The 27,201-nt window shown below is 47.3% G+C and overlaps 1 protein-coding gene across 1 annotated transcript in view; it reads right to left on the reverse strand.

Moving 5' to 3' along the window:
* LOC311361992 (ryanodine receptor 3) overlaps nucleotides 1-27,201 on the reverse strand; it is a gene marked incomplete at both ends in the record, with an annotated part of 123,932 nt that overhangs the window by 52,149 nt on the left and 44,582 nt on the right. Inside the window, 23 exon segments of the mRNA XM_084481786.1 lie at nucleotides 412-1,261; nucleotides 1,842-2,068; nucleotides 2,453-2,539; nucleotides 3,353-3,518; nucleotides 4,480-4,640; nucleotides 4,899-4,965; nucleotides 5,481-5,680; nucleotides 6,322-6,530; nucleotides 7,031-7,205; nucleotides 8,001-8,203; nucleotides 8,872-9,019; nucleotides 10,216-10,375; nucleotides 10,701-10,784; nucleotides 11,437-11,540; nucleotides 13,660-13,764; nucleotides 14,038-14,254; nucleotides 18,388-18,580; nucleotides 19,114-19,345; nucleotides 19,347-19,356; nucleotides 20,098-20,231; nucleotides 21,787-21,905; nucleotides 23,036-23,131; nucleotides 25,484-25,619. Of these exon segments, the coding sequence (XP_084337912.1) occupies nucleotides 412-1,261; nucleotides 1,842-2,068; nucleotides 2,453-2,539; nucleotides 3,353-3,518; nucleotides 4,480-4,640; nucleotides 4,899-4,965; nucleotides 5,481-5,680; nucleotides 6,322-6,530; nucleotides 7,031-7,205; nucleotides 8,001-8,203; nucleotides 8,872-9,019; nucleotides 10,216-10,375; nucleotides 10,701-10,784; nucleotides 11,437-11,540; nucleotides 13,660-13,764; nucleotides 14,038-14,254; nucleotides 18,388-18,580; nucleotides 19,114-19,345; nucleotides 19,347-19,356; nucleotides 20,098-20,231; nucleotides 21,787-21,905; nucleotides 23,036-23,131; nucleotides 25,484-25,619 (4,083 nt within the window).

Genomic DNA, 27,201 nt, shown 5'->3' on the forward strand with positions numbered 1-27,201 from the left:
CAAATGCACACGTACACATGGATAAACACGCACACACAGGGGCAAATGCACACATACACACAGGGGCAAATTCACACATACACACATGCGCATCGGCATATTATATCATATCTTTTTCAAGTCAAACACACGAAAGTCATTCAAAAGGGCTTCACAGGCAATGTCATATGGCCTTATGTTATCTTTGCTACTTCTACTTCTACTATTACCACTAATACTATTGCTGCTAAAAACCCTTATACAATAAAACTGTGTGTGGCGAGCACTTAAAGCAGTTGCTTTGCGGATTCACTTCATGCATTTCAATGATTCTTGCACTTTTTGGGTCGTAAATCCCATGTTGAATGCACTCATTGTACAAAACGTTTCCACGACCGTATGTCGTGACGTTTCCACGACCATGTCCATTACCTGCCGCTTCACCGGCTCCGGCAACCTCTTCTCCAGCAGCCCTTTCATTGGCTGCCTCCCGTCCTTCCCCGCCTCCTCCTCTCCGGCCTCCAGCGCCTTCCCCTCCTCCCCTTTAAGCCCCTCCTTCTCCGCGGGCAGGGCGGCGGCGGTGGTGGCAGCAACCTCCGCAGCGGCGGCCGCGGCTTCCCGCTCCCCGCATGGCTCCCCGAACACGGCGGGGTCGATAAGCAGCAGGATCTTGTGCACGTCGGCGCTGGCCAGCACCCCCATGGTCAGCAGGGTGCTGATCAGCCTCAGGATGGGCACAAACTGGTACTGCACGCTGCCCCCCACGGGGTCCCGGATGTGGTGGCCCCCGCCCTGCACCGCCTCCGTCAGCATGCTGATGGCCTTCTCCTTCAGCGCGTCCAGCGGGATCTGGGGGCTGTACAGGTGCTGCTCCCGCTTGCTGCCCACGAAGCAGGGCGGGGCAAAGTTGAGGCGGGGCTTGAGCGAGGTGCTGAGGCCCACGCCGGGTGGCAGGTGGCGCTTGGAGGCGTCCGAGAAGAGGCGGATGGAGCGCGTCTCGGGCGTGACGGGGATGATGAACTCGTTGTTCATCATGAGCCGCGCCTCGCGCGCCGTCTCCAGGTGGATGCTGATGAGCACGCTGTAGAAGCCCTCGCGCAGCATGCCCGACAGGTACTTGTTGTCGATGATGTAGAGCAGCTGCGACTGGTCCAGGTGGCCGCAGAGGGCGTGGGCCACGCGCGTGTTACCCAGCGCGCACAGGGCGCAGTACAGCTGCAGCGTGTGGTAGTGGAACTGCTGCATGTCCTGCTGCTCCGACAGCTCCATGATGTCCACGCACCTGCGGCGTGGGCGGGGGGAGGGGTTGTGTTTATTATTTTATTTTCTTATTATTATATTTTGATTTATTTTTTATAGATTTTTATAGATTTTTTATTATATTCATTATTTATATATATATTTCTGATATTATTTATATTCATTATTTACCCAGTTTTTTCTTAAGATAAGAGAGAGTAAGGCTAAATGGTGTGGAATCGTTTGGGGTGTTAATGCTAATAGCAGTGATGCTACTGAGCTCAATCAACATTGCAAAAAGATTACAATTGTTTGCAATTCATATTCAAACAAAATGTGTTGTGGATGCGTGTCGGTGTGTTAATGTGTGTACAGTGTTTATTAGTCAATATACAGTGTGTGCGTTAGTGTGTGTTTTTTGCGTGCGTGTGTGCAGACGTTTTCAAATCTGCTTGTTGACATTGAAACACTGCAACAAAGCACACAAGAAAACGTAATAAATGTGAAATATAGAGTGCAGCAAGCGAGCACACACACGCACACACACACACACACACCCACACCCACCCACCTCCCTACCCATCCACCCACCCACCCAAACACACACAGACACACACACACACCTGTTCTCCTCGGGTATGTGCACGGCCAGCATCTGCAGGGGCTCCACACACTGGACCATCCAGCCGTGCCTGTCGCTCACGCGGCCCGTCTCCACCTTCAGGAAGCTGTTGGGCATGCGGCTCCAGAGCACGGCGCTGATGGACTGCACGTCCAGCCGGGGGGGACACTGCGACACCGGGTTCTTGTGCTCGCTCTTGAAGATGGCCGACGACAGGGGCATGGTGTTCTGGGAGCAGGAGGGAAACAAGAGGAAACAGGAAACAGGAGTGGAGAGTTCCTCTTTGGTGCATGTGTTGAATGGGAATAGGAAAATGGAACGGAGGGTTGAATGGCGCTTCCATTTGGAGAGGGTTAACCTGCCCTCTGTAGCTCTCTCTTTCGCTACAGCGAGGGCTTCTGCACAAAAGGGTTCATTGGAAAATGACTCATCCGCCGAGCGTAGCGAGTCGATTATTTCTATTAATACATTTCGCTATGTCCGTAGCGAAAGTTTGAATTCGATTTTTAATTTAAAAAAACAGTGGCTGCAGCAAACAGGTGACCTAGTGCAGGTTGAACATTTCTGATGCTGTGGCATCAGGCACAGGAGGTGCCGGTCGGGGGCTTGTACCTTTATTTTAGTCAGCTCAAACTGGAAGAGGTTGGCGCTGGTGGGTCGCACGAACACAGCAGGGAAGAGCTTAGTGTTGGGTTCCACCTACACACCAGAGGAAAGCGGTGAGTGTCACACAGAGGACAGGAGCACAGAGCATGACTTACAGGAAGTGGCTTGGCTAGAAGAAATGATCAACAGTGTGTTTGTGTGTGTGCATGTGCGTGTGTGTGCGTGTGATGCCGTGTACGTTTGCATCTGTCTGTGTATGTAAGCGTGTGTGTCTGTGCATGAGTCTGTGCATGAGTGTGTGTGTGTTTGTGTGTGTGTGCGCACGTGTGTGTTTGTGTGTGTGTGTGCACATGTGTGTTTGTGTGTGTGTGTGTGTGTGCATGTGCATGTGCGTGTTTGTGTTGTGTGTGTGTGTGTGTGTGTGTGTGTCTGTGAGTGTGTGTGATGCTGCGTGTGCGTGTGTGTGTGTGTGTGCTTGTGTTTCTGAATGTGCGTGTGCAGCCGGATGACTCAGAGGCTCAGTGACTGGGTGTCATTGGGTGTCTAAGGCGGAGGATACCGGAACATTGCATTAACAAGCGCTTCCCTGAGAAATGGCGGTTCTTAGGGTGTCAGGGAACAACGTTTGTGCAGGCAGGCGTTTAACTCGTCATTACACACGTCACAAGGCTGGGGTTTTAAATAGCACAGTCTCATGAAGATCGGCTCATTAAACAGAAGAAGAATGGAGTCAACCTATCGACTAGACTAAGCCGAGGGATGGATACGGTGAATGGGGGGGGATGAGGTGATGAACGGATGAAGTGATGAATGGGTGGATGATTGGAATAATGGATGGATGAAGGGATGAATGGATGGAGTGATTAATGGATGAAGTGATGAATGGATAAGGTGATGAATGGGTACCTGGTAGGAGGTGGGGATCTCCCTGCCGTTGACGGTGAAGGACAGCAGGCCGGTGGCCAGGTCGATCAGGCAGCCCACCTCCAGGTCCACGTTGCTGCTGCCGGAGGGGTGGGAGCCACTGCTCACCTCCCCGGCCCACACCATGTAGCAGTTACTACGCCTCACCCTGCCACCGCCCACCCAGGAGACCAGGGGGAGGAGAACAGGGGTCAAAGGTTACAACAATATCAACATTAGAATCTCCATAGAATATCGTAAGCCTCACAGCATAATTGCCTAAATCATATTTTAAGGTTCATCTTGCATTTAGTGCAAAACATGCCCAAGTCAAATAGATGACTGAGGCAGATAGTGATATGGAATGTAAAAAGCACTCTGATGGGCTTAGGATATCGCCAATAAGGCTCAGACGGCGACGCACACAATGACATCCGTGATGGTGAATTCAGTTTGATGTTTGATTTTCCCCCTGTTTTGCTTCCTAATCTCAATCGCTCATTAAGAACTGAATCATTTACGATTAGTCTTGTTGACACATTGGACACGGTTTCACACATATTCCTGCCTAATAACAAGGACACAGGATGTCCTTGATATTTGGAAAAGTGTTGAATATCAACATCAGCGATCTGATGGTGTGAAATATTATCCATATTCACACTCTTAGACCAAGACAAATCAAAATAAATCATACTTCAATGAGTTATTTTGCTCTCCAAGGGAGTTGTCAAACTGAAATGTGGAGCGCTTATATCTAAACCTCCATTACCCTTCTTAAGTCTTTCATAGGTTATAGAAAAGACAAACAATATCAAAGTAAAATGTTGAGAACTCTAGCTGTACTCTGCATGCATGGCGATGCATCTCATACACGCTGCAATCCAAGGAGAGATTCAGCAAAGGTTGGCGGATTTAAACTGGTAATGGAAATGCGTAGCAGCATGGTTTGGCCCGGGGCGGCGAATGGAAAAAGACCAAAGGTGCGAAGAACAACATCAACAAGAGAGCTAAAATGGAGGAAAGACATTTTCCTGTTTGTCTCTTGTAAGTCTCCCCTCATGTTAACATTGAGGAGAGTTGAATTCTTGAATTCCTCCCCCCCCTTTCCGCTCCAAACATGGACTCACGTCTCGTGGACCCGCCCACGCTCATCGCCCAGGGTTACCGTCACCGTGCGGTTCTTGCTGAGGTTGTAGTTGTTGCTGAAGTAATGGTAGTCTGGGGTCACCCAGCCCACCCACACACCCGCAGGGTCCTGACCGGCAAACACCCGGACCGAGTGGTAGTACTGGAGGAGTCCACAGGCACACGCACACACACACACACGCACCACACACACACACACACACACACGCACCACACACCACACAAACACGTGCACGCAAGCATGCAATTACTCACACACAAACACAGACACACACACACACACACACACACACACACACACGCATGTATAATGCATGTATAAATGCACAGTATAATGTCAACAGGGAGGCAGGAGATAAAAGCAGATATTAAATGATGAATCAAACGCTGGAGCTCATACCGTGGTGATGCTGCTGTAGTCCACTCTTCTGGCTTCGTCCCCGTGCTTCACAGCTCTCAGTGGGTATCTATGGTTACACAGTACAAACACACTCATGAGGACCCCGGATCAGGACTGTAGCGTCACAATGCTCTCTGTGCTGGGGATTGATTCAATCAGTGGGTTGTTATATAATCTTTTTATGTCTGCGGCACAACAGACAGGACAGTGGAGACTGAGTGGGTAGAAAGAACAAAGAGGAGGCACTGTAGCATAGGACCGCAGGTGGGAATCGAACATCGGTCAGTGCCCGCACAATCGCATACGTTGTCTTGTGAGGGGGTATGTGTTTGCGTGTTTGAGTGTGTGTGTGTGTGTGTGTGTGTGTGTGTGTGTGTGTGTGTGTGTGTGTTTGTGTGTGCATGAGTGTGTGTTTGTGTGTCTGTCTGTGTGTGTGTGTGTGTGTGTGTGTGTGTGTGTGTGTGTGTGTGTGTGCGTGCGTGTGTGTGCATGAGTGTGTGTGTGTGTGTGATACCGTGTTTGTTTGTGTGTGTGTATGTGTGTGTGCGTGCGTGCGTGTGTGTGCGTCTGTGAAGTCCGCACCTGTGCTTGACCTTGAGGGTCTCCTCCTCGTGAACGCCGTTCATGTCGGCCACGGCGCTGGTCTTGAAGAGGGAGTGCAGCTCCACCGGCATGCTGAGCCGGCAGAACACCATGTCGGCGTTGCTGTTCTGGGTGCCGAACGTCTTGTGGGTCACCTTCAGACACGGGGGGCTGTCCACCGTGCCGTCGATCCTCGTGATCTGCCCCAGGGAACACCCCGCCGAGATACAGACATTGTTCCTTCTTTCGGTTGGACTACAGCTCCTGAACTGTGTTTAACGTGTTGGTCCTAAACGTTAAGGGTCCTTGAACCCACAAATAACTACAGTTCCATTTTGATGTTAGTGAACAATAATATGTTATTTGTTATATAATACAAGGATAACTTGCTTTTAACGCAGTGACTCGAGAAGGCAGGTCGAGACATTGACATCCATTTATTTATTTATTTTTTCTTTTCTTTTCTTTTTAACTCTGATTTATTAGCACTCAAACAATGTTACAAGTTACACTTAACAGGTGGCGTAGCGCGCCCCCTCAGGCATGGGAATAACAATGAATACTGTTGACTATCCATTGTATACATTATAATTTCTGTGTTCACTTTTACTCAAATTAATACAATTGTTAAACGGTGGAAATGCTCCATAAAATGCTCCAGAAATGCTCCATAAATTTTTTCTCCCCAACCTTCTCCTATGGAACCTGATATGTCAGTTTTTTCTAAAACCTTTACGACAACTGCCCGGAAAATCCAATTTTCTTAATTCGTAGGCCAAAATTGTCCCGCTCAAATCAACGGTTCACCGCCCCTTTAACACGGGGTCGGGACCCGACTCACCATGATGTGATTGTGGTCCTTGGGCACGTTGACGAAGGTGGGCAGGCGCTTGCTGAACCACATGGTCACCTCCCTGTTCATGTTGACGGCGAAGGGTTCGAATCCCTCCTGGAGGCCACACATGGTGTAGTACCTGAAGGAGCTGGCCTCCTTGCCCAGGTTGATGCGTCCCACCTGGGCAAGCCCCAGGCTGCACACTGGGATAAATCCTGGGGGTGGGCCCATGACCGGGGGAGGAGAATACAGTGAGATAGATACTGGGGAGCAGAGATGAATAAGACACACACATACAGACTCACACACACACCCAGACACTCACACACACACACACACACACACACACACACACACACACACACACACACACACATAGCAGGGGGCTGCGGAATCAATCCTTTAGTCCTTTGTGGAAATAGCCAATTTGCGAGCACCACATTAAATAAGGGTGATTTGGTAATGGGGGACCACTTATGTTTCACTTATTTCCCCCAGCAGGGTGTTTCTAGGTTACAACCTCAGCAGGCCTGTCAGCACGCCGGCTAAGAGCATCTCTGGTGAAGATGTGAAAACCACAAGTGTTGGACTGCCCTCATTCACACGCTCAGACTCAATGACGCAATAGCCTTGACTTCACATCTGTCCTCTGTGGGACCTCCAGACAGAAACACACACACGCGCGCGCACGCACACACACGCACGCCCTGCCTACCGTCTTCGGTCTCAAAGTCGGCGAAGCAGAGCTCGGAGCCCTTGTTGGTGATGAGGATCTCGCCGTTGAGGGTGAAGATCATGGACTTGTCCTCCATGTTGATCATGCAGCCCACCACGTCGCCAGCCCGCCAGGAGCGGCCGAAGAATCGGCTGCCCATGTTCAAGCGATGGCCCTGGGCGCGTTACACACACACGGGGGGAAACACGTACCGTTAACACTGTGTTATAATCGAGTCAGGGCGCGTTCATCCGAAGTGACTCACAAGTGAGGCGGAGGACAATCTGAGAATAGAATCAATAGAATCCAAATAGGAGCAACTACAGAAAAGAATCACAGTGTTTCCTCTAGGATCTTTTCCAGCAGCAGGGGGAAAGGGTTTTGTCATACCTGGGCGGTGCATGCACTATTTTTTTGTAGCAGTGGTGCTGTAAGTTGGTAACCTAGCAACGCTAAGGGGGTCCGGGGGCATGCCCCCCCGGAAGAAAATTGTGAAAAATAACCCTTTAAATGGTTACTTCTGCTGAGATTTTTTTGGGAAAAATTTACAGATTGAGCTTCCAAATATGACATAACAACCAACAGAGTCAAGGTATCTGCTGAGACCAGATCATTGTGCAAATGTGCCTTGGACTTGGCAGAAACTAAGTTCATCTTTTATGTTAATTTTCAGCTATTTCTTCTAAGCCTTAGAAAAAATAGAGGATTTTTTTAAATCAGAGAGACAACCGCTCCACGCTCACGCAGCGGAGCGCTGAAAGGTCGCCGTCGTGCCTTAACGCGGCTTAATGAGCCGTCTAATACCTTCTTCAATCAAAATCAAATTTTGATTAGAGAGGGGTCAAAATATCACCGGCGCTGTCATAAAATGCGCGGCACAACCAGATGCAGCAAAACCAAAAATCGCCATAGTAACGATGACCAAGGACTGGGGGATGAGGGGGGGGGGGGGGGGGCGCGTGGCTCTCACCCGGTATCCGTCGAACACATAGGCCAGCTCGTCGGTGCCGAGCTCCAGGTCGGGCTTGCAGTCGGGCCGTGCCCAGCCCACCCGCATGTCTCCGCCTGTCACCGCCTCGAACTCAAAGTACCACTTGCCGGTGCGCACGGCGTAGGTGCGCTCCACCCGGAAGAAGCGGATCTTGTCGATGGTCAGCCGCTCCACCACGTGCCCTGCTTGGGGGAGGCGGGGGCGGGGACACGGGTCAGGACAACAAGGGTCAGCGATGGAGAGCTGAGCCAAACCCCCTGTGTTCCTTCCCCCGACCGTTGTGGGGTTGTGTTTGACTCAAGTCAAATGAGTGACTTAAGCGGATAGTGATTATGGAATGTAAAAATCACTCAGGATATGGCCAATGAGGCACAGTGAATCAGCAGCGTTAGGAGAGTAGAGTTAGGTAAGATATCACAATTTGGCCAAAATGTGACTTAGGCAATTGTGCAATGAGGCTAACGATACAGAGTCATTGCTGATTAGCTACTTAGCTACTCTTTCTTCAAGGCTAAGATTCACAGGCTGACATTTAAGAGGATAGAGGTGAGTGAGGGATCCCACCCAGGTATAACACCCTTAAACCCAGAGCCTGGCGTTAGAACAAGCCTTGACATTATTACTAAAAACTAAAAGGCAATTTAAGGAAATGGATGGAGAGAACATGAGAGCTCTGCAATCAGTGATAAGTGAGCAATCCGTGGACTTGGCAATTACAGCATGCATCTGCACAATGAGTATTAGTGTCAAACCCTACTTTGATTTTCACTTCAGTGGAAAACGCTTTTTGTGTTGTCAGCATCGTAAATATTATAGAAATCTCTGAGTACAGTTCGACCGTAAAACATACCTCCTTCCTGGTCGGAGGGCTCGATGTTGTAGCCGTAGCCAATCAGAGTGCGAATAGCTTCTCGCAGGCTGTCCCGATTGGACTTCTTGGTGCGCTCGTCCAACAGGGCGTAGGGCACCAGGCGGGGGTTGCGCTTACTCTTCACGTCCTGCGTCGAAAGACGACAAGAGTACACAGTCAATTTACCACCACGTTCACACGTTTGTTCCAACATCGTACACAACATAATTGTTGGCTCGGACAGGGGCCAGCTCACCAACACCCGCCTGTTCGCTGAACCACTGGGCTGCCAGAGCCTCTGATTGAGCTGCTAATTGTCCGTGGGTTGCGATTACTGCTCCTCTTAATACATTGTCTTTTCCCCCGTGACCTTTAGCTGAGGCAGGGCTGGCAGGGTGCGCTTTATATATGAACACGGCCCCGCTATGAAATATTTAACGGCTTGTTTCCCTTTATTGCAAAGACATCCCGTGCCAGAGTGGCGGAAACGGGCCGACATGCAGCGGAGAAATGTCAGCGCCACGTCTGAGTCTTCGCTCCGAGCACTACTGCTTTTTTGGGCCATGGGATGTACATCTATATATATATATATATATATATATATATATATATATATATATATATATACGTATAAAAAATAACAATACTGATTTATTGTTAGAAAACTGAAATTGCACAAATGTGAAGTAAGAAATCCCTTCACACTAGAGGTTCATGCGAGAGGTTATGCTTTTTCATCGCTTTTTCATTTTCTCCTCATTAAAGGGAAATTCCAGTCGAGATTTCTCCCCAAAAACAAACCTTAAAGGAGCACTGCTGTCCCATGGCTGTTAATAATATGAGTATATTATACATTTAAATTGGTATATAATTTGCTTAAACCATCCTGCAGGCCTAGGCTAACCATTAAATTAAAAACCATTAAAAAACACTTTTTTTGTGTGCATTTTAGTTTCAGTGTATGAGTCTAATTTCAATTATACCTCAGCATATGAAACACTTGCATTGAAGGACATAGACAAAAAGCTAATACAACAATAATAAAAATAAAACAGACAGTCAGTATGTTTGATATTGTTCCTGCAGCTCTCAATGAACTACACTACCCAACTTCCCACTCCCCCTCGACGCTTGGACTACAACTTGCTGTGGAGTTACCAAGCAGTAGTTAATCCCTATTGAACCAGGGTAGAGAGTCTATACATCATTATGACACCCAGCCCCACTGCTGAGCCTATGCAGAAACCAAGGGAATGGGGTATAATCTGCTGATGAGATTAACGTTGCTTTAGTGGACTTGTTTCCCTCTCAGAGAACGGATACGTTGTTGTGTTGGCTCCCTACCTGCTGGATGCCGTAGGTCCATCCCTGCTTGATGCGGTCCTTGGCCCACACGTTGTGGGCGTTTTCGGCCAGCTTGTCCACCAGAAGCTCTTGTCCCGGGCTCAGCTTAATGTCAGACAGGTCCAGAGGGGTGGGCTTGTAGCCGTTGGACATCATATAGCTGAAGGGCACAGGTTGTTTATGTAGTTAATGTGTTGTGCACATGGGTTAATCCTAACATGGGAATACAAGGCCATTTTGTTTCTGCAAATGTTAAAAACCTTTTTAAGATAGTACTCCTCAAGATGGGCTTTTTAGTCACTTTTGAGTCTTTCATGGGGATAATTTAATGTTTCAAAATGTATGTTTCTGTTTGTAAAATCTACAGTGTGTAACTTTTTAACGCATTACGTTGGTCTCATGTAACCAAAATGTATGTGATTTTGTAGACTAACTGCAGGGCAGCCTTCAGGATGAAGAGGTACGATCACGGAGGGGACCCTTACTTCTTGGGGAGTTTGATCTTCTTCAGGCTGTCCTCAGCCCCGGGGCGGACCAGCAGCACATGGCATCCTAACGCCAGCAGGGTCCTGTTGGGAGGGTGGGGGGGGGGGTACATCTGTGTCAGGATACTACTCATGGTAACTCTGATCTAAAACAGAATTAGTCATGTCCAGTGTGTTGCAACGCTTTGGTGTGGCGGCAGGCTTTTCTCTGGGTCACACCGGGTCAAATGGTCTGCGTGATTCATCCTGCAGGTCTGGGAGGTGAAATGCTCCCAGAGTGTGGGAGCATTCTCTGCCAATGCTTCCACAATCCACTACCAATCCACATCTGCTTTGCCCCATCCCTGCCCCAGTTCAAAAAGCACCTCAAAACATTCCTCTTCACCTCCTTTGACCCCTAACCCACCCCCCCTCCCTTTCCCCCCTCCCATTTTTGTTAAGCGACCTTGGGTAATATGAAAGGCGCTATATCAATTCAAGTTATTTTTATTAAAGCAGTGCTTTGGCAGCCGACAAAGTCTACAGTGCAGGGCTTGAGGAAGCAATAGCAGGATGCGGTGGGTGACCTTTCTTTCTTGCTGTTTCCTCTCAATCTGAACCATTCAACAGCTTTCAAATAGACAGGAATCACACAAGATGCATCTTTATTGGCTGTCACTAGTTTGGCCGTATTTTAACACCAAGTCTGCAAACTCTTTCATCGTAAATATCCAGCCAATCACGAGCCGTGACATACTTGAGTGTTTCCGACGACATCTGGAGGTTGTAGTTCTTCTCGGTGTCAGGCAGCTTCGAGAAATCCACCAGGCACGGGTGCTGACGCTTGTTATCCTCCCTGATCTGAGCGGAGAGAGAGAGAGAGAGAGAGAGAGAGAGAGAGAGAGAGAGAGAGAGAGAGAGAGAGAGAGAGAGATGGAGAAGGAGAGGGAGAGAGAGACGAGAGAGCGTGAGAGAGAGAGAGGGAGAGGGAGAGAGAGAGAGAGAGAGAGAGGGGAGAGAGAGAGAAAGAGAGAGAGACGAGGGAGCGGGAGAGAAATAGAGAGAGAGGGAGCGGGAGAGAAATAGAGAAAGAGAGAGAGAGGGGGAGAGGGAGAGGGAGAGGGAGGGAGAGGGAGAGAGAGAGCAAGAAGACAAAGATCCACATGAACCATCTCCCCCCTATTTCATCACCTTGCCTGCAGTGATGCTTTCAAAGCAAATCTAAAGCAATACTTTATCTCTATAGGAAAGTAATACAAATGAAAGCAACACAGAAGACATATATAGACATATAAGACATATATATACACACACACAGCGACTCACTCAGCTCAAAGTCAAGGTTAGGATAGTGAACACACAGGAGGGTGAGGGGAGAGAAAGAGGACGGGGGGGGGGGGGGGGCAGAAGATGGCTTTAAGGACAAGCTTCTACTTGCTTGCATTGAGAGGACGAGTCTAGGTTAGAGGACATTATGGAAGCACAAGGCGAACAGAGGAGCATGTTTTCTTGGTGAGGAGGAGGGGAGAGAGGTATGTGTGTGTGTGTGTGTGTGTGTGTGCGCGCGCATGTGCGTGACTGGAATAGTGAGTATAAGTGGCGTCATTCCTCTGTTGGGATTTACTCTCAAATCACCCCTTTGGCTGTGCCCTTCATAACAGGGGGCAAGTGTGTTATAACCAAGAAAACATGCAGGACGGTGTATAGGAATGTAGTTGTTGTGTTTTTTGTGGGTTTATTTTTCAATAAACACCAGCCAGCTCTTTTGTAAATAGTACAAGAACCTCAAGGGTTCTGTTATGGATAGAAATCTCCTGCAATGAATTGGGCCTGAGCAGAAACAGAAAAGGCTGAGCCTGAATTGAACCTGAACTATACAGTGTTTACTCTACGATTTACTGTATCGTGTTTGTCGTTTCCCTTTGTTACGTAACAGACAACTACTCCAGCAGGGTAGTATTTCTGCATCTAGAAGCGGCACCTTCTCTGACCCTCTACCAAATCTCAGCGTCCCAGCAACGCCAGGACAGACGTCAGATCCACTTAGCTAATGCAAATGCGCACGAGAAATGATGTGGGAGCAGAATTATGTTTTAAGAAGTGAGTCAAAGCCTAGCTTATAAGACGGCGTGTCTTCACACCAAAATCAATGAGGGGAGTTGGAAAGGGTATGAACCCCAATTAAATATCTGTCTGAAAAGGAAAAGCATACAATGTAATGTTTATCTGTATTATAGACATAAGAGCTGTGCCTCATATTGTTACTGTTATTGTAATCTGCACATTAGGCTAAATAGGTCACATTGGCTTTCGTTTGTCAAAATCAAACAAACCAAGAGAGTCTCTGAAGTCTTTTGTAAGAAACCCCCTCTTTAAACAGAGGTTTCTGTATAGATTTTTGGATTGATTTCAAAATAAAAGTATCAACTGTTTGATTCGTGTTGTATGCCCGGGGAACTATTTACGACAATGAAAGTCATCCTCTTGGTTTGTTTCCACAATGTAAAGCCAAAACCTACTACTCTGCAGATTGTGTGGAACAATATGTTTGAATTCATAATTCATGATTCTAAAATACAGACACTAGAGTCTGTTGCCTAAACACAGTATACTACGCAGAATATATTATAGATGGCACGAAAAGCACAACATCACATAGAATGGAAGGATATGTTCACTTACCCTCTTTTATTTGGTTTGAACCGCAAATTATAAGAGAGAAAGCAAGATGACGTACATTTTCTTACGATTGTTACATTAATTTCATCTCTTATCTCATATTAAACAAATTACTTATGAAAAAATATATATATATTAAACATTTTTATATTTGTGTCCTAGAAACATGAGGAAATGTATGGTTTTTGCATTACTTATTTTGATCCGATTGACGGGACATTATCATGTTATGTGATATATGTTAGATGTGAAGAGGGGGGAAAAGAAAAGGAATTGCAACAAAGCAAAAGGTATTTCTCACCTTGCCATAGGACCAGCCTAACTCTATTTTATTCATTCCCCAGAGCTCGTGAATGTTCTCCGCCAACTTGTCTCGAACCTTTTCTAGATGGGGAGGCATGATAATCTAAAAGATAAAGAAGAAGTAAAGAAGAAAAAGAAGAACTTATTAAATGTCAAACAATAGTTCACAATGCACAACAATGCAGTAAACTGTGGTCCATTTCCCACCCAATGAACAGCAAATGATTAAAAATCGATTTACTGTTTTTGATTCTAGTAAGAATCCCCTCCACTGTGCTTAAATCCCATTCGCTCTGATGATATCCCGTTCACTCTGCCGAAATCCCATCCACTGTGTTGAAATCCCGTTCCCTCTGCTGAAATCCTGTTCTCTCACCTGGCTGGTCTCCACCGGCGTGGGGATGAAGGAGGCCTGGGACAGGAACTGGGCGGTTCCCAGCAGGTCTCGCACGCCCTCCGCGTCTCGCTTGTACTCCTTCACCGGCTCCACCTTCATCTTCTCCTTGGGCAGCAGGGCTTCGAAGCAGGCCGCGTAACTGGACGGCGGAAGGAACTTGAACTCACCGTGGCGACCACCCAACAGGAAGCGCACCCTACATGGGCATCAGAGGCGAGAGAGTGGAGTGTTATTGGGATTATTACTCACACTTCATCGAAATGTGAGTATTTACTCTGGGCCCCCGAAGAAACATCCAGCTGGGTAATATAATCCATTTATTTCGTCATACATAATTGATAGGTGGCATAAATATGTAGGAATGGAGCATTAAACATTTAGATTAAAAAAACACTACCACATATACTTCATTTGATGTTTTCAACCAGTACTGGATAGTGGCTCACCACTATTCTAAATACATTGGGCTGGAAATGCGTCTGATGTTTTTATCCGTACAGACGAGATGGAGGTCTGAACAGATGGTAAACTGATCAACACACTTTACAACGGTCGTAAATCTAACACTGTTTCAGAAGCAATTTATTTGTATTTATTTATGTATTTATTTATTCATGTATTTATATATGTATTCATTTATTTATTTATGTATTCATTTACGAAAATTTATGGATTTAAGAATTTATTGACGTAGTCATTGAAGAATGTATGTTTTTATGTTTCTATGCGTTTATGGATTTGGGGGTTAATGGATTAATTTGTTAATTTATTTATTCATGAATATATTTTATTGTATTCTTTTTGTAGAATGAAATATAATACACGATTTACTATATAATTCATCAGATGGTTTTATCCATTCATTCATTAAGTAGCAGGTGAGGGTTAGGCCTCTAGCTCATGGGCGCCAGCTAGGCTGCGGACATTTTGGATCTACCCCGCCCTTGAGGGGAACTGAGACCACCTCGACTGACTCAGACGCAGCAAGACCACGACCTACATCCTGAGATGGCTGAAAGGAGTAGTGGCGTCCCTATCTGCAGCCGTGCCCTCAAAGACTCTTCCCTGTTTTAACACAGTGTCCAGGGCACACCAGGGAACCGCACCAGCAACCCACTGTTCGGGGCACAGTGCAGCATACACTACTTTGTATGCGTGTCGTGTTGTGTGGCCTCTCTGCACAGTCTTCAGATTTGTGTATTCTTAGGTTGAAAACAAGCAACCACCCAAACTTTTAGCGGTTCTTTCTCTTTCCTCCAGCGGCTCTTTGCTAACGTTTTCCTTGATTCCTTAAACCCAAACACAGCAAGCTCAGCCTCCTCCCCACTCCCCCGCTCCTCAGAGGAGCTGCAATGGTTTGGGGGTGAGATGGGTCATTAAAGACCCTGGCGCCTGCGGACAGTAATGCTGTCACATTTTCATTGGGGTTAACAGAGGTCAACGAAACACTGCCTCAGTCGGTCTCTGAAGTCATTTCACGGTATTTCTGGCCTCTTAACAGCAGGTTGGTAAACGCCTGCTGGTATATCTCCGTGGTCACAGTGCTTTTCATAACTCATATTTCTACCGGGACTTGGCACTAGATGACTAAGACCTAACATACCGAGACGGAACAGAGCGACTCGGGGGAATTAAGGCTAGTACGAAATAGCAACTCCTGTTAGCACATGTAGCACATAGGCTACACTATATGCTATACCGTATGGTGACCAGATTACTGAAATGAAAAACAGGGACATTTGTTGTTTAGCACTTCATTAACTAAATATCTGATGTTATTGTCTCAGAAAAAGGGGACCTATTCATATTCTGCCTATTAAATATAGAACTGTAGTGGAAGATTGGGCAGTAGATGCCCAATGTTTTACTAGCTTTACGAGCATGTTTAAGCTTTGGTAAAACAGCCAAAAACCAGTAGCTCCTCCAATAGAAAGTCATTCTATATTGTATTGATAGCATATTGTTTATGATCGCTCATGTCTGATATGGTATAGAGTCGACCCCCATGAAGCGAGGTTGCGTAACAGCAAATCAGATCACCAACTGCATGAAATGCAGCTAGCTGGAACATTTTGCCATTTCAAAATCTATTCATATATTAAAAAAATGTGAATCACTTGAACCTGGTTAATTTTCGGGGACAAGCCACCAGAAAACAGGGACGCCATATGGTCATCCTACCATACAGTGAACCGCTGTTAGCAAGCCGGCATTAGAATAAAACTGAGACTGAACAGCAGTCCTTCCTTTCTCCTCCAGTACCCAGCCCCGAGCCTTTGAAATGTGCTCCAAAGTATTCCCCAACTTTTTTTTTAAGGTGGCATTGTCAGAGATTGCCGAGATGAGACAGAGCAGGATATAAGGGGTCAGCCAAAGTTGTAGTGTTGTCGAGGTTTCTAAACTACATCAGCATAATCAAGTATGCCACTGCCAAATGTCTCTCTCCCCTTAAGCTGTTTGTGAATTCACAACAGCCATTTGATAATGGAAGAACAGGCAGCTCCTGTACACGATGGATCCTATGGAGCGTGTGGACTTTTCTATTGAGTTCATGATGTTTTCTCAGCTCCATTCTTTCCTCTTGACATTGAATTGTGTTTCTACAACACAAACACTTCAACCAGATCTTAGGGCATCCATCACACTGTGTGATATATTCTTACACAATACGCTCACCTCTTTTTTTATTGAAAAAAAGCTCAAGGTTCTTCAAACTGTTCCTGAATACACTCTCTTGTAGAATGTGATGATATTATGCAAGTACAGAAGCGCTTTTCTAGAAGCAGAGAATCCGACAACTATAATTCGGACAGCGAATATGGGCTGATTCTAATTTTAAATATTCAATTTGAGTCTCAGCAGGCCCATCAAGAGAACAAATGACTCTTTTTCCCATTTCATTATCAACTCTCTAAGTGATAGCGTCTTCCTCATCCACAAGGAACAGAAGCTCTTACAATTCAATATAATATTGAGGGGGACAGAATCAGACAGAAATGCAAGCTAATGCTAATCAGGCCATCAGCGCTAATTCTTGTTGAATGCTTGGGAAGGCCGTGGCGACCAGCTCCACATTTATTGCATTAATGCGAATATGTCAAAGCGACCGATAAAATAACTTTGATATCTGTCATTAATGAAACAAAAATTATTAAAACAGAGTAGAAGATCCTCAAAACAATAAACATGATCAATGCATATTCATATTATTTCTATTTATTAGCCAACTACCTAACTGACTGAAGTTGTTTTTTGTATTCGACAAAAGAAAAATTTAATTGTGCATCGTAGCAGAAAACGTACAGGTATTAGGATGGATATCAACAGAGGATAATGACACAGTATTCAAAATGGATAAGATATGGCTATATATATAATATATGGGGTTTGTCCTCTGTGGACCGCAAATACACACCACTGAACATAAAAATAGTTATGCGTTTAACATTTTCTGTAATGAATTAAGTCGAATATGGTGGAGTGCTAGAGTTCACGTTTGCTATAAGCCGCCAGGTGTCTGTGTCCCAGGAAAAAAAACCTGATAGCTTTAGAAATGTCCTTTTGCTCTGAGAACAGAGTCAATCATGGAATCGTTGAAAAAGCTGCTGGAGCATGACATTTTATTTCAAAGTCCTGTCAATCATGATATATTTGGTTCCCACGGCAACAGAGAGGGAGAGAGAAGAAAAAAAAATGACGCCAGCCATTTTCACCTATCACACAAAGTTTGCAGGACCTCGTGGATTAATGCATTAGAACTGGGATAAATGTGGATTAAATTAAATTCATGCCGTTTCTGAGAGGCGTGTGTGCCAAGGGCCAGAGTCAAGCCTTGTATATATCCACTCGCGAGCAGAGGAAGCTTCCAGAAGCGTATTTCTCCAGTGGCCAGTCTACACAGTGTTGATTAGAAACAGACATTTGCACACATTTCTTCTGAGTTTTCACCCACCAATTAGGCGCTTGAGCTCACATACCAACAGACTTATATTACGCTAAATGGTAAATGGTAAATGGTGGTACATGGGCTGCATTTATATCGCGCTTTTCTAACCAGATGCCACACAAAGCACTTTACAATATTGCCTTACATTCACCCATTCATGCACACATCCACACACCGACGGCGGTGTCCGCCACGCAAGGCGTCAGCCAGCTCGTCGGGAGCAGTCAGGGTGAGGCGTCTTGCTCAGGGACACCTCGACACTCGGCTAGGAGGAGGCGGGGATCGAACTAGCAACCTTCCGGTTACCAGCCAATACCGCACTCTACCTCCTGAGCCGCACGCCGCTAAAGTCTACGGACGAACGGACTCGGACACGGACTCACTTGACGCCAGCCGAGAAGCTGACCACGGGGAAGAAGAGGCCGTCGGTGTTGAAGTTCTCGAACATGCCCTGGACGGGCTGCCCATTGATGCGGTAGGAGACGCTGGGCGCCGCCAGGTCCAGACAGCAGCTCACCACGTCCTCTGTCGTCAGCACGTGTTGGTTCAGGGACGCCACGGCGCGCTGGACGCGACCTGTCAGTGGGGAGGGCAGGACGCCGTGATGATGAGTGCTATGTTGTTGTTGTTGTTGTTGTGTGGCGAGCGTTGCCCTCCAGAACACAGCGCCGCAACAACAGCGGAGGCTTCTGACATTGACCGCGTCATCGCTCGCCACTCGATGATCTGCCCAGTCAATCCATCTGTCTTCTCTCTCTCTCTCTCAATGTCTCCCTCCCTCTCTCTCTACCGATAACTCGCTCTCGATGTCTCTATCTTCCTCCCTGTCACCTCACTCAATGTCTCTCTCGCCCTACTGATTCTCCCTTTCGATTTCTCTCTCTCTCCCACTCTCTCTCTCTCTCTCTTCCTCTCCCTCTCTCTCTCTCTTTCTCACTCAGACACGGGTAATACAAAATGTTCCTACTCAACAAGGTCCAGTACACAATATAATCCATACACACACAAACGCACACACACACTAAGGCGCGAAACACACACACACACACACACACACACACACACACACACACACACACACAAACACACACGTGCGGGCGCACACTTACCTGACCAGAGGTGGAGGCCATCGAAGCCATAGGAGTAGAGGTCATCCCCCACCCCGTTGCCCCCCCAGCCCTCCCCTCCTCCGGGGTAGGGCGCGTAGCCCTTGGTGTTGGCCCAGCCCACCCTGAGGTGGGAGGGCTCGCTGGTCACGAAGTGGTCCACCTGGTCGATCATCAGCTCGTAATACCACTTCTTGTACTGCGCCGATCCCTCACTCACCCCCAGGAAGATGTTCAGGTCGCATGCTGGGGCGAGAAAAATGGATGTCAGAGGCCTGGTTTATAGTGTAGGTTTACTAGATGAAAGAGTGCTGTTTCTCCCCTGTGGCCACTCACAGCGCTTTACAACCACTGCCCTCACATTCACCCATTCATGCACGCGTTCACACACCGACGCCGGTGTCAGCCACGCACGGCGCCGACCGGTTTGTCGAGAGCAGTCACGGTTAGCCGTCTTGCTCAGGGACACCCCAGCAGTCGGCTAGGAGGAGGTCCGGGAACAGCACCGGCAACTCTTACTGCGCATTCACACCAAAAGCAAAGCCAATATTCGCTTCATATTATATAGATATTATAGAGCTCCGGGATTCCGCAAACGGCAACAAATACTTTCTCCTCCATGTTGCAGTTCAATCTGGACTTCAGGGAGTGAAGGCTGACAGGCTCTCACGACAAAGCATCAAGCCAAATCAGGAAAAGTTCAAATACCTCAACTCACAAGTTGAATCACGCGTAATCCACGTGAACCAGGTATTCACGCTGCAGGTTTTTCAGGTGCAGAATCTGCCTCTACTCACGTGTTTGACTTTGTGTGAATCTTCGCACCCCTACAACCCGCTCTACCTCCTGAGCCCCCTAACTCTAGTGGTCCGGGTTATCGGCCCCATTCCCAAAGGCACCAAGTGGCCGGATTTCCCGAATCCCACCGAAGTTGTCTGCCCCTTAGCCGCTATCGTCCCGTGTATCTGACCTCAGCGGCTGTCCTACCTTTGGACGTCGTTCACCAGCCTGGTCTGGAGGAGCAGGTCTCTCTTGGGCAGCAGGTGATCACAGATGAGGTTCTGGTTGGTGCGCACCGCCACCCCGTTGCACACGCACAGGGAGCACAGCACGTCCAGGATCTGGTGGCGGGGAGAGGGGGGGGGGGGGGGGAGGGGGGTGAGGCATCGCACGAGCCGTTCACGCAGCAACAGATACGGACAGACCGGAGGAGGGGCAGAGAGGAGCCGTAACCAACGTTTCCAACGTTTCCCGTTATGTCCATGCTTATCGTCCTCCCCTGATTAGACACGCAGACACATTCCTATCTAACACAGTCCTATCTTTAGCCTCATAGCATAATTGCCTAAGTCATATTTTAAGGTTTATCTTGTATTTAGCGTCAAATAGATGACTCAGGCAAATAGTAATTATGGCATGTAAAAAGCACTCTGATTGGCTTAGGATACAGCCAATGAGACACAGTGAATCAGCAGCGTTAGTTAGGTTAGATATCACAATTTGGACAAAATATGACTTGGGCAATTATGTTATGAGTCTAACGATATGTAGGAAGAGATGGTTGTATTCAAATACAACGGATGTCTAGTGCTAGTTGGTCCCCGGTTCTGAGAGCCTGCGGTGTGACACAGCATCAGACCAGGGTTTTTCTTAACACCAGTCGGTTGAGTCCATCCAAGAGGATACATTCAGCCTGATTCATGTCCCTCTCTGCACCCAATCTCATTCCCATCGTAAACAGATTGGCTCTCAAAGGCGGTGCACTGTACATCGCCCCCCCCCCCCCCCCCCCCCCCCCCCCTCCTCCCTGGCCTCCAAGGAAAGACACTACAAGGATAAGGGTAAAAAATAAGCGTAAGGGCGGGCGGGGCAATGTACTAGCAACCACAGCGGCAGCACGAGACGGAGTTGTGTCAAACATCCCCAGAGGGGACGGACAGGAAAATTCATCTGTATTCTGATGAATGTGAATGTACGTTGCCGTACCAGCGAGGACCTAATGAGAACATACCACCTGGAGGGGAGGCTGGGGAACAAGTGAGAGAGCAACACATTCGCCACACAACTCATGGAGCCGCGCTTTGTCTTTGTGTGCAGTTCACGGAGCGACTCGCACCTGATGAAAGCGTCTCAGAGATTGGGGCCGCCGCCCTCTGTATCTCTCCGCCGTTAAGCTACTTTAGCATAATGCAATGCAGGCAATTATTGTTTAAGCACGGAGGTTTGCACACGAAAGCAGGCCGGCACCACCTGACAGGTCTGTGAATTGATGAAGAGAATATAGTATGCCTATGTTCTGTATCCTTCATTGGTGTTGTTGTATCGGTATTATATATTGTTAGCCGCATAGCATAATTGCCAAAGTCATATTTTAAGGATCATCTTGTATTAAGCTTCAGAAATGCCTCAGTCAAATAGAGGACTTAGACAGATAGTGATTATGTATTATTATGATTATGATTATTATGTAAAAAGCACTCTGATTGGCTTAGGATACAGCCAATGAGGCACAGTGCATCAGCAGAATTAGGAGAGTAGAGTTAGGTTAGATACCACAATTTGGCCAAAATATGGTGCGGCAATGATAATAGGCAATTATGCTATGAGGCTAACAATATAATATGTATAGCCTACTCTATATGTTGATATAATATACGCAATGGTCTGTGAGCTGACCTTGTGGTTGCGGCCGTGCTTGTAGAGCAGGGAGATGATGGACTTGATGTGCGTTCTCTGGATGATGTTCAGGGCTTCGGGGCTCTCGATCAGGATGCAGTGCAGGACCTCCAGGATGCCTGGCCGGGGGCGTGAGGGAGCGGAGAGAAAAAACATCAATTAGAAAGATCCACTCGCAGGGTATAGAGGAGGAGATCAGAGGACACAGCTCAAATATGCCATCCATCTGAATACCTTGATACGCCGATATGAAGCGTAGGGAAAGCCTCTGGCATGATACGTAGAATATTCAAACAGTTTTACTACTAGCTGTAGTAAGACACGCACCAACCTGGTGCAACTTGTAAGGAGCAAACCATCAGCCGAGGCTGATTTCCAAGTACAATATTTGATCCAATATAGGGCCACCATGTTGTAGTGGTTTATTCCCCTTACACCACAGTTAACAACAATAATTAGATGTACGTTTATTTTATCTTAAACGTTATTGGTTTTTGATCGACTTAATCCGCTGAAATATAATTATTTCTCCGCAGAGCTTTGAGTATTTTGTCTTTGACGAGGAAACCCGATCCGTTCAATAGTTGTGTCAGAACAATGTTTTTAATATTGGGTTTGTAGCACATTGATTAATAACTGCTAAATCGCAGAGCTGTCCCGTTACTGAAAAACAAATACACACCCTGAGAACATTATTGAACAATCAGGATAAAGTATTTAACAATGCTGTTGTATAACTATGTACAATGTAACATCATCAGGACTTGTGAGCACATTACTATGGCGTTACTAGGCACATACTCTCACCCAGATTTGAGCTTTCCTGCTATCAGACTTTAGATATCAATCTAAAGTCTGTTTGCAGACAAATGCAAATCTGGGAGAACAAGGCATCTAACTGTGTTTCGACCAATCATGTTGAAGGAGGCCAGGATCTGTAAGTGCGTTATTAGTGAACCAAAAAACACGGCCAGCAGTAGGAAACTGTAAAAAAGTGTCTCTAAAGGTTTCAAATCAATGTATCGACTGGACCCTCTAAAAATACATGTTTTCCCCTTCTGCAAGATTCTTCCACTCACACCAATGAGTTTTCTTCGTTAGAATAAATCTGTAACGAAACAGGAAAGAAAGCGTAAACCCGCCCCCTTGCAGCTCCCAGTTTCCTGCCCAGCAGGCCCTGTGCCTTCTCCCCCCCACCCCCCCCACCTAACACAGCAGATGACTGCCACGGACCCAGGGACGTGCGTACCTGAGGAAGACTCCAGTCGCTCCAGCTTGCTGACGAGCCAGTCCAGGTTGTTGGAGAACTGAGTACAGTTGTTCCTGTTGCCCCTGATCAACGCCGCTGCAGACACAACCAGCACCCACGGGAGAAGGAATCAGCACCCATGGGAGAGGGAATCAGGGGAGGATGAGAGGGGTCAGCCCAAAAAGAGGATGACATGGGGATAGGATTGTGGCATTACATATCGGGGAGGGGGTGATATGATATACGGGTTGAGCTTCTCAGAGTATTATCAGCCTTACTCATGACAATGCAATGTCAGCCAAAGGCAGACCAACACCTTCAAGTATGCACACACTGGCAAGGAACAAGGCCTGAGGTGACATCCTCATGCATATTAATTAAAAGGACGTCTACGATAGAGGTGGAGGGGATGAAAGAAGGAGAGGATGCACACACACACCCGTGCGTTTAGCGAACAGAAGTGTGCACACGCACAAACACACACTGTGTGGGTCTGTGTCGGTGTGTCTACACCTTTAAACACACTATATCTCTATCTGTATCACACACAAGAGCAAAGACACACACCGAAACACAGAACTTAATACACACACACAGACAGACACACACCTATAAACACTCTATCCCTCTCACACACACACACACACACCACACCATCCCATCTATACACTCACGCTCTCACACGCACCCACGCAAACACACACACACACACACACACACAGGCATGCACACACGCACACACACCTAAACAAACACCTTCACAAACACACACACACACACACTTTCTCACATACCCACACTTGCTAACACACACATCAAGCCACACCCACATATATCCTAGCCAACCCAGACAGGGTCACTCAACACCCAAAAGGAAGATGGGATGAGGAGGGGGGGAGGGATGGAGAGAGGGCGGGGGGGGAGGCTGTCTCCAGATCCACTTAACACTGCGCTGCAGCAGGTGGGAGGAGGAGGAGGGGGAGGAGGAGGAGGAGGAGGAGGAGGGACTGGGAGGAGAGCTGAAACGTGGCTTGAACACTAATACCAGCTAGGAGATGATCCAGTGTGAAGGACAAGAGGGCATGGGGGAGGGTGGGGGAGAGGGCAGGAGAAGCACAGTCTCTTATATTGGAAACGGGGAGAAAAAAAACTGAAGCAATGATGGGGATTGCAAGGAAAGAGAAAGCTCCCGAGAAACACGAAATGCACAATCCACATTTGAACGGGCAGGGTAGAATAGATGAGAAGGTGCAGCCAGGACGGCTGTGGATAGGCTAATGCCGGGTGGTTTACAGCGGGGGTCTACTGCGGTCTGGAGACATGTCGAGAGACCAGGGCAAGAGGCTGACGTTAAAGACAATGAGAGAGATGAAGACGTCATTGTCAGTGTCAGCATGTGTTTTTTGTGTGTGTGTGTGTGTGTGTGTGTGTGTGTGTGTGTGTGTATGTGTGTGTCTTATATTTGTGTTCAGAAAACATAATTTCTGGGAATGCCAGATCTGTCAATGACCTAAATGCCAGGTCATCTCTCTTATCCATCACCACTCAACACACCTTGTTATGTTCATCTCTTTCTCTCTCTCTCTCGCTCTCTCTCTCTCTCTCTCTCTCTCTCTCTCTCTCTCCCTCTCTCTCTCCTTCTCTCTCTGAGTCAGAGAGCCTAACTGCAGCAGTGAGTCTGTAAGTGTAAATTGCGCATCCCCAGGAGTTGGGAGCCAAATCTTTTGTTTTGTTTTTTGTTTATGCATATTTACATGGACTTTTTGTGCCTGTGTATCCAGGACTGTGAAGAAGGACTAAGATGGGAAAGTGGGTTGAAAAAGAAGCAGGTCAGAATGGAGCCTGGCTGGCTAAAAGGTTTATCGCTGACATGGTGCTAAACACGGAGCTAGGCGATACACCCTGTAGTGTCCTGCGGCTGTCCCCTTGTAGGGGTGGCTTCTCAAAGGAGCTAACCCTAACCCTTGGAGCTAACCCTAACCCTAACCCTAGGAGCTAAAGTGGCCTTGCGTGGCTGATACCGCCGTCGCTGTGTGAATGTGTATGTATGGTTGTAAGTCGCTTTGGACAAAAGCGTCCACTAAATGTAAGTGTAAATATAAATTGCCTCTTAGCATAATTGCCTAAGTCATTTATTACGTTTCATCTTAGCGTAAGTAAAATTGATGACTCAGGCAGATAGTAATTATGCAATGTAAAAACCACTCTGATTGGCTTAGGATCGAGCCAATGAGGCATATCGAATCAGCAGTGTCAGGAGAGTAGACTTAGGTTAGATATCGCAATTTGGCCACAATATGACTTCAGCAATTATGCTATGAGGCTGAAGAAATGTGAATCTCATGGGGATACTTTTACTGCGCAGAGTGTCCATCTGTCCGACCCCCCCCCCCCCCCCCCCCCCGCGGTTCTATGGTGGGTGAGGGTGTGCGGAGAGCGCCGGCTCACCCAGCAGCTCGTACAGCAGGTTCAGGATGTCCTTCCAGGTGGTGCCCGCCTCGGACCCCGCGCACTCCCCGAAGTGGGCTGCGCTGTTGTACACGTTGAGGCGGTCGATGCAGTTGGACACCAGCGTCAGCATGCCCTGATGAACAGAGGTCGTCAGGAGACACCCGTGGAGATAAACTCTGGACACTAGAGGGGTACATGGAACAAATCGATCCCTTGCATCCCCCCCCCGATCACGGAGCTTCTTCATTAAAATCTTTGAATCGCTTAAACGTGGAAGTACGGATTCCTGGAGAATATGGATTTGGTGAGGGAGGATATTGATTTACACACTGATGATTTTCCCACATCTGGCATTCATGAGACGGGCCAAAATACATGACCAGGGGCCAGCGTACAACGGAGACAGTGTTGCGCTTCTTAATCTCTAAGCCTACAGCGTTTAATAGATGGACTATATATCCATGTTCCAGCCGGCTGATGACTCCCCCAGGGCCAATCGGTGATGCCATAACCCGGTGTACCGTAGTACCGGGCTGATTTATCGGACAGAGCAATACCTACAGTGATCCGTGCTGAGAGGAGGTCTGAGGAGAGGAGGTTCAAATTGCGGTTGATTTATAACACCACAAAAGCTCCTGAGTCAGCACTCCCCAGCACTGCTGAATTAGCCAATGAGATCTGCCGTGAGACACGGAGGGCGGGAGCAATCTGCGTCGCCCATTGGTCCGTAGGTTTGGGTGAAAAATGAATTATAAAATATTCAATTGGCATCTTCTGCAACGGAGTGCTACGGTGCATGCTAATGTCCTTTATGTAAAGTGTACATTCCACGGATTCTTTATTCACCGCAGGCCTATATTTATGCTAGCCATTCGTAGTTTGAGGACAGCAACGGCTAACAACGTTGTCTCGGTCACAAGTTGAAGCGTTCAACTAGTTTCTCGTCATCACCGATTAGTGTTTTCAAAGTACTTTAATTGCAAATGATGCGGGTGGCTCTCTCCTGTGTTCCTGTTTGTGTGTGTGTGATGCGTGATGTGCGTGTGTGCGTGTGTCATCGTTGCTGAGTCACTCACGTGAAGCTCTGGTCAAAGCCACCTAGCTTGCGGCGTGTAGCTTACAGCTGACTGTAATGCATGCTGGCACTAAAACATTCAGCTGGCTACTAAGCCAACAGCAGCATCCATCTGCAATAACTTGCGTTTGACCTGATCTCATCGACAAAATCATCGCTATAAAAGCCCCACATTGCAATAAAAGAAGAAGAAAATTGGAAGCGGATCACTGACTAGCCTGAGTTCACTGCCAAATACACATTTTTAATTTAAAAACACAACGATTCTGGTGTTGATTACCCTTAAAGGTTGTATCAGCGATTCTAGGCTGAAACCTAAATGATCACATTCATCTGATCTTTCCTCACGATCCGCTAGCTGCCCGCCCCATAAGCAGGCCGTCAAAAAAACGTGTCTCTGTAGGCAGCCTGTGCTCCGAGATCGTACACAAAAACAAATGGTACTACCAACCACTCAAAACCAAAATAAATAGTATTCCAAACAATCACCACCAAGGGGTGGGTGTTGTGGGGTTTTGCGCTCCGTTCAAGATCGTTTTTACTGGATGCACGAAACACGGAAGGGAGGGGCGAGCTGCCTCTGTTTGTTTGGGATCTCGCTTCCAATACCAACAGAAGTGATACAACCTTTAACGCCCTT

Source organism: Micromesistius poutassou (genome assembly GCF_964030765.1).
Source record: "Micromesistius poutassou genome assembly, chromosome: 17".
Lineage (NCBI taxonomy): Eukaryota > Metazoa > Chordata > Actinopteri > Gadiformes > Gadidae > Micromesistius > Micromesistius poutassou.